The following is a 7,112-nucleotide window of genomic DNA, read 5'->3' as shown; positions in this document are numbered from 1 at the left end:
CTCAGCCAACTTTGCATGCGTTACTCCTTCCCAAATTTTTGCATGCGTTACACGTGTCCAATTTTTTTACATATTCATACTATTTGAATATGGTCATAAATAGCAGGTCATTCTTGAAAATTTACATCAGCCACTAACACTTTTTTCAGAGAACACCGACGTAACTTTTCATCAACAAACCTACGTTCTACATTGCAATCATGTCTCTTCTTACCATGGGCCAAGAACACAGAGGCACTAGGGCAAACATTGCCTCATTCGTAAGTTTTTCTTGAACATTGCCTCTTTCGTATGTTTATAATTTATTTTTTAAAACTCCAATCTAATGATTGTTTATATTGTTTATTTTTAAAGATCCCAAGAAATTTCGTCAACGTTCACACCCTATGGCTTATCCAGACCCATGGTGCGTACCCTACATAGAGCGTGCGGGGTTCGGTCATGTTATGCATGTGGTAAATGCCACAATTGATGTGAAATTTATTCTTGCTTTGTGTGAACGTTGGAGACCAGAGACACACACTTTTCACCTATCAATTGGTGAATGTACCGTCACACTAGAGGACTTGTACATGCTTTTGGGTCTTCGAATAGATGGTAAGCATGTGACTGGAAATGTTCAACAGCCCAACAAACTATGTGTTCAAATGTTGGGCGTAGATCTGGTCGAGGGTGAGGGATCTGCAAAAGCAAGGGGCCAGGGTATTAAACTATCGAGCCTCCAATTCTACCACGATGCTATAATTTTGACTGAGGATTCGTCCGAACAAGAAAAAATAATAAAAACAAGGTTTTACATTATGTTATTATTTGGGAACTTGCTATTTCCCGAAGGCATGGGAAATATCATAAACTTTATGTACTTGAGTTTGCTCGAGGACATAGATAGAATAAGCACGTATAGTTGGGGTTCTGCTGTATTGGCTTTCCTATATAGCTCTTTGTGTAAAAATGCACAAAATGACCGCTGTACATTTTCTGGATGTGCTTTTTTGCTCCAAACATGGGGGTGGTGGAGATTGCCGAGGCTAGCCCCCGAAAATCCTAACGTCTACTCCTTCCCCTACGCAACTAGGTAAATTTAAGATGTTATTTCATTTTGTATATTTATTCTATAAATATTTGTAAATAATATTATTTATCTTTTTTTGTTTAGGTTCATTGCAACTGGACTAGATTACAGTCTTACCCCGAAAAATAAAATAATATTTTATAGTCAACTCTTGGATCGTCTCCGAGCACAAGATGTATTACCACTAAATCATTCATCTTCTAACTAATTTATTAATATCAAGCATTCTCAATAAATAACATATTTATTTTTTTCTTTGCAGTTTATATGGAGACCATATTTGGGATTGGAACATCAACCCAACCCCGAAGATGCAGCTGTTTGGACAGCAAAAACAACTATCATGCGGTTCACCACTGTGGAGATGCACCAAAGTGACCGTGTCAAACTACAATTCGGAATGCATCAAGAAATCCCAGGCCCCCCAATGTCTTTGGAACCTTGGCATCTTAAAAAAGTCAGCCACCAGTGGTATGCCCAAAATTGGAAGGCATTTGCAAAGGAGTTCCGTAAAATGTGAAAAGAGCGTGCCCACTATGTTCTACAATTTTCGGTGGCGCCCAACGAAATGAAGCCGACAAGGGAATATGTGGATTGGTATAGAGCAAATACAAATCCAGAAATGATTGTGTCTGACCCGTTCTATTTGGACGATCCCCGAATGCAACAACCATATTTCCAACAACAACCACCACCACAATATTCCCAACAACAACAACCACCACAATATTACCAACAACAACAACCACCACCATATTACCAACAACGACGACCACCACCGTATTACCAACAACAACCACCACCACCGTATTACCAACAACAACCACAACAACACATGTCCACCCCCAACCAAATCAACACTACATACCACAAACTCAACCCCCAATATCATGAAGATTACCAACACCAACCTTAATATTCCCACCACCATCAACAATCCCAACACCTACCACAAACTCAATCCCCCCACAAACACCAATCCCAACACTTCCATCACGACGATGTCCCGGGCTCTTCCAGTCCTCCACTTAGCCCCGACACAGGTATACAAGAGGATTACCAACAAGACTACTACACACCACAACAGACATTGTTCTTTAGCCAACCCGATTCAACCCTCAACTACCAAATGCCACATTTCGAGAGTGCACCCAACAGGAGTCAGTTTGTCCCACTAAGACAAAGCTTTGAGGGCGCAGAGGGCACCCGCCTTTCCTACAGCATTGAAAGGACTTCGACCCAACCACAACGGCAAACGGCAAGAGGACGCGTTAGGACTAGGGGTGGGAATAGGGAAGCACCACCACCACGTGAGCCGTCTAGACGAGTAGTTAGACCTCCCCCGTGCGGATCGTACCAAGGACCGCCTAATATGTGAAAAATCCCAAATTAATAATACATTTTAATTAAACTTTATAATATTTGTCTTGTGTATTATTTTAATATAAATATATTGTGTTTATTAATATAAATTAATATATATTTATATATATATATCTTGTGTATTTTACAAATATATACATAATATTATTTATTTACATGTATACAAATTAATATATTTTAATAATTTATAAATAATATTATTTAGTTATAAATTAAATTAATATATAGAAGATTTTTTTTAAATAAACAATTTTTTTAAAATAATTTCAAAAATAACCTTTATTTCAAAAAAATTAAAAACATATTAAAAAAAATTAAAAAGAAATTAAAAAAAAAAAGAAATTAGGAGTAGGCACCACTCCTAGTGGCGACTTGCCAATTAAGGGTAGGCGCCATCTAGGGTGGCGCCCATGTCTATCTTAGGGCACAAATGTGTCCATTTTTGAATTTTTTTTTAAAAAAATTGTTTGTTTAAAAAAAAATTTCACGAGGAGAAATTAACATAATTTTCTATAAAGAATTCAAAAAAATACTCGAAAATTCAACGAGTAGAAAGAAAGGAGGAGAAGTTGGCGCTTCGACAATTCGAAAGACGTATAGTTATGAGAGTGATGAAAGAAAAACTCAACAAAATGAATTTTTGATGTGTTTTGAAATGAAATAGAAAATTTCTTATATATTAAAATGAGCTAGCTAAGATATCTCAGATAAGCAACGAGGGATTAAAGAAGTTTTTCAACTAACATAAAATGTGAAACTTAAGGAACGTTTTCAAATTCATCTTTCTATATTTAAATATTAATATAATATTCCAACATATTTTGATATTGATAATCGACATATTTACAATGGGTTGAAGTACTTCTTGTGTTATATTTATTAAAACAAAAGTCACCCCTTAAAAGTAAATAATAAAAAGTATTATGAAAAATTATTTAAAAAAAAAGATAATGATAACTTGTGTTCTGTTCTTGTGATACATGTTAAAAATTTTAAAAATAAAAAAAAATATATTAAAAAATAATAATAAAACTATTAATTATAAATTTATATTAAATTTAAAATATATTTTTTAATAAATCTTTACTATATTTGTCTTTTAACTTGTGCTCATATGCTCATAGAATACAACTTAATATTAACTTTAAAAAAACACACAGAAAACTTTGTCAAAAAAATAAAATAAAAAAATAAAGTACAATTTAATGCCAATGCTTCATTAAAATATTGATAGAAAACCCAACAAAAAAAGGATAAAAAATAAATTAAAGTGTGTTATCAGTTTTTAAGTTTGATATTTTGGTTACTTATTTAAATTTTATTAATTTAGAGTTCGATTTCCTTTTCCTATATTAAATTTTGTAGTTCTCTTTATTTTTGTGATAACTTCTTTTAAAAAACATCAATATTTTATTATCAATATAACTCACATAGACATTTGTCAATATATTTTCTTTATTAAATTTTTTACATTTAAATCTAAATTCTCACATTTAAAATTTTAAATAAAAATTATTTTACTGTTGCATTTATTAGTATCTCTGGAAACAACGGTTTAAATAACAAACTCCAAATTGTAATTTGTATATATTCAATGTAAAATACAGCGCCTGTTTTTTTTAGATTTAAAAAAAATAGATTTTTTTTGCTTTGTATTATTAGAAATAATTTTATAAAAGTGTTTTTTAAAATATTAAAGGTTTTTTTAAAATATTAAAGGTTTTTTTATAATTTAAAAGATTTTCAAAAAGTTATATTTCAAAAATAATTTTTATAAAAATCTATTTGAAATAGTTTCAAAATTAAATAATTTTTTTAAAATTTTGATATTCATTTTTTTTTCAATAATATATTAAAAATACTCAAAACAACATTTTAAAAAACCTATTGAAACCAAATTTGTCCTTCAAATTTTTATTAAAAAATTTGTTTTAAATTTTTTTTTAACAAAAATAAATAACATTATAAAAATTATTTTAAAAAAAACTAAAACTGAATATTATTTGTTTAAATTAATTTTTACCAAAAAAATAATTACAATTTTTTCCACCTACACAATGTCGCCTTAAAAAATAAAAACCACAAAACCATCCTATAGATAAGATAAAAGTGGAAAGATTAATTTTATTTTATTTTCATACTTAAATGGATAAGTAAAACTGTAGTTGAAAACAACACGACTCGCCACAGCCACTAAAAACTAAAATAGTCATTAATGGTAAAAAAAATTCATAGATACCAAATTCCAACATATAACTAGTTTACTCACCACCCTCTCGATTTGGATTATGAGTCAGCATGCAAATTGAAAATTCATTTGAACTTAAATTATTTAAAATTCATTATTATATTAAATCTATTACTTGGTTATAAATATTCAGAATGTCTTCAGCATCAATGTACAAAATCACTTCCATAATCACAAGCAACATCACTTGCTCACACCCAAGAAGCTTACTAAGAAATAGATTCACAAAAATGGGTGCATGGTTAAGAAATGCAAAGCCATATCTATTACTCTTGGCTGTTCAGTTTGGTTCTGCAGGAATGTTCATTTTCGCCATGGATGCTATCAAGAAAGGAATGAGCCATTACGTCTTCATCGTCTACCGTAACGCTATCGCCACTGTAACATTAGTTCCGTTCGCATTTTATATAGAAAGGTCTCTCCAACTTCTTTCATTCACCCCTTCATTATTAGTACTAATTATAAGTATCAAGCATTTTAATTAGGTTTTTTTTTTCTATCAGGAAAATTAGGCCGAAGATGAGTCTCCGGGTATTTTCAGAGATTATGCTACTGGCTTTCTTCGAGTAATCATACTTATAATCTTTATAGTTTATAATATGTTAATTTCAATCACGATTTTTCTATAGTAACTTAATTAACTAAACTATTATTGTATTGCATTTACAGAATAATACTTGATCAATGTTTTGCGCTGTTGGGGATGAAATTAACGTCGGCTTCTTTCCTTTCTGCTGTGATGAACTCTGCGCCGTCCATTACTTTTCTGTTCGCAGTCATTTTAAAGTAACCAACTAAATAGATATATATATCATCATACTTCTAAATTATTTTTGAATAATAGTTTTTAGTAAATTAACTACTTGATTATGTTGTGCAGATTGGAGCACATGAAGATAAAGGAGATAGCATGTCAAGCTAAAATGCTCGGTACTGCAATAACATTTGCAGGAACATTGCTAATGGCTCTATACAAAGGTCCTGTGGTTAGTGTTGTGAAGTCATCTTTTAGTCATGCTACCAGCCAGCCTGAGACTGTGAACGATTCCGGTAATAACCGGTGGATCATAGGAACATGTTTCCTCCTCATCGGCTGCGCTGGCTTTTCCGCCTTTTACATATTGCAGGCCATAACGTTGAGAAAGTACCCGGCACCGATGTCATTGGCAACCTGGGTTTGTTTCGTTGGCGCACTTCAAAGCTTTGTGGTGACAATTATCGCAGAGCGTCACAACTCTCATGCTTGGGCTCTTGGTTGGGATTCACGGCTTTTTGCCCCGGCATATGCGGTTAGTATAAGTCAGGATCAATAGACATTAAGTTTCAAACTTGGCATACTTAAATTTATTTGTTTAGAAGAAAAAGTAATTGTGTGCTTTGATTTGTGATTATAGGGTATAGTTACATCAGGAGTGCAGTATTACATACAAGGGGTTGTTATGAAAGCTATGGGCCCAGTTATTGTAACTGCTTTTAATCCGTTGCGTATGATCATTGTAACGGCCTTGGCGTGCATCATTCTTTCAGAGAAGCTCTTTCTTGGAAGTATAATTGGAGCAGTAGTGGTGGTTCTTGGGCTTTATCTAGTTGTGTGGGGAAAATCAAAAGAGCAGAAAGTCCCGAATGATATTCATATGACAGAGTCACCTATGAAGGAGAAACCATTACAAGAGCAACATGGGTTACCTGTGACAGCTCCTAAAAGTGAAAGTAGAGATAGTAATAAAGCTCAATTGGTCATGCACGGTGAAGAAACATGTTACAATTGTGGACGAAATTGAGTGGGTTGGGCTTTGGTGTTACCATTCCTTTACTCATGAATTCGTCATTTTATTAGTGGTCATTTGGTTGGGAGAATTAGAGGGCTTTCAAAAGAAAAAGAAAAAGAAATTGTATGATCAATTTTGTTGTTTGAGATTTTAAAATTGTGAAAGTAAATGATATTCTTAAACTCAAAAACAAAACACAAAGGATGAAGGAAAATTCAAAGTTAGACTAAAATTTCACATTTAGACTAAAATCTTAGACATATAGACATAGTACCGTAAATTATTATAGTATTAAACAATTGAAAAAATGTGTATCTTGGTTCCATCTTTTAGAAAACAAAAACGTGACAGTCCTGTTCTTTTCTTTATTAATGAATATGAGTTGCTATATTAAACTGATTTGATAGAATAGTTAGAATATATATTCACCTAAGTTAAAATATATATGACACTTAATATTGTGTTTAGGTTTTTTTTAGGCTTCCAGGACCAAATCTTGAGTGTCGCAAGATGATATATTAACAGAAAGAGTAAGATATATGGTATGACTGTAAAGTCCAATATGTTTTGGGAGTACATTTTTCATTAAAAGTATTCAGGACATAGAAGTAAAGTTTGACATAATAATGATAAGTGTCAG

General features: G+C 32.2%; 1 protein-coding gene across 1 annotated transcript; it reads left to right on the top strand.

Moving 5' to 3' along the window:
* Positions 1-4,838: 4,838 nt before the first annotated feature.
* LOC127084085 (WAT1-related protein At4g08290) lies at positions 4,839-6,674 on the top strand. The gene is made up of 5 exons (XM_051024473.1): positions 4,839-5,118; positions 5,207-5,269; positions 5,373-5,489; positions 5,584-5,992; positions 6,098-6,674. The coding sequence occupies exons 1-5, from the start codon at positions 4,853-4,855 to the stop codon at positions 6,482-6,484; spliced, it is 1,242 nt and encodes a 413-aa protein (XP_050880430.1). The 5' UTR covers positions 4,839-4,852; the 3' UTR covers positions 6,485-6,674.
* The last annotated feature ends 438 nt before the right edge of the window (positions 6,675-7,112 follow it).

Source organism: Lathyrus oleraceus, chromosome 5 (assembly GCF_024323335.1).
Source record: "Lathyrus oleraceus cultivar Zhongwan6 chromosome 5, CAAS_Psat_ZW6_1.0, whole genome shotgun sequence".
NCBI classification, from domain to species: domain Eukaryota; kingdom Viridiplantae; phylum Streptophyta; class Magnoliopsida; order Fabales; family Fabaceae; genus Lathyrus; species Lathyrus oleraceus.
The sequence above is the reverse complement of the archived record's forward strand: the minus strand, read 5'-3'. Positions and strand labels throughout refer to the sequence as shown.

Bases quoted from the DNA above. Each gene is read 5' to 3' on its own strand.
- LOC127084085 (XM_051024473.1), top strand. From the start codon at position 4,853: ATGTACAAAATCACTTCCATAATCACAAGCAACATCACTTGCTCACAC. The intron at 5,270-5,372 runs GTAATCATACTT...TTGCATTTACAG, and splicing joins ATGCTACTGGCTTTCTTCGA to AATAATACTTGATCAATGTT. The intron at 5,993-6,097 runs GTTAGTATAAGT...TTGTGATTATAG, and splicing joins TTTTTGCCCCGGCATATGCG to GGTATAGTTACATCAGGAGT.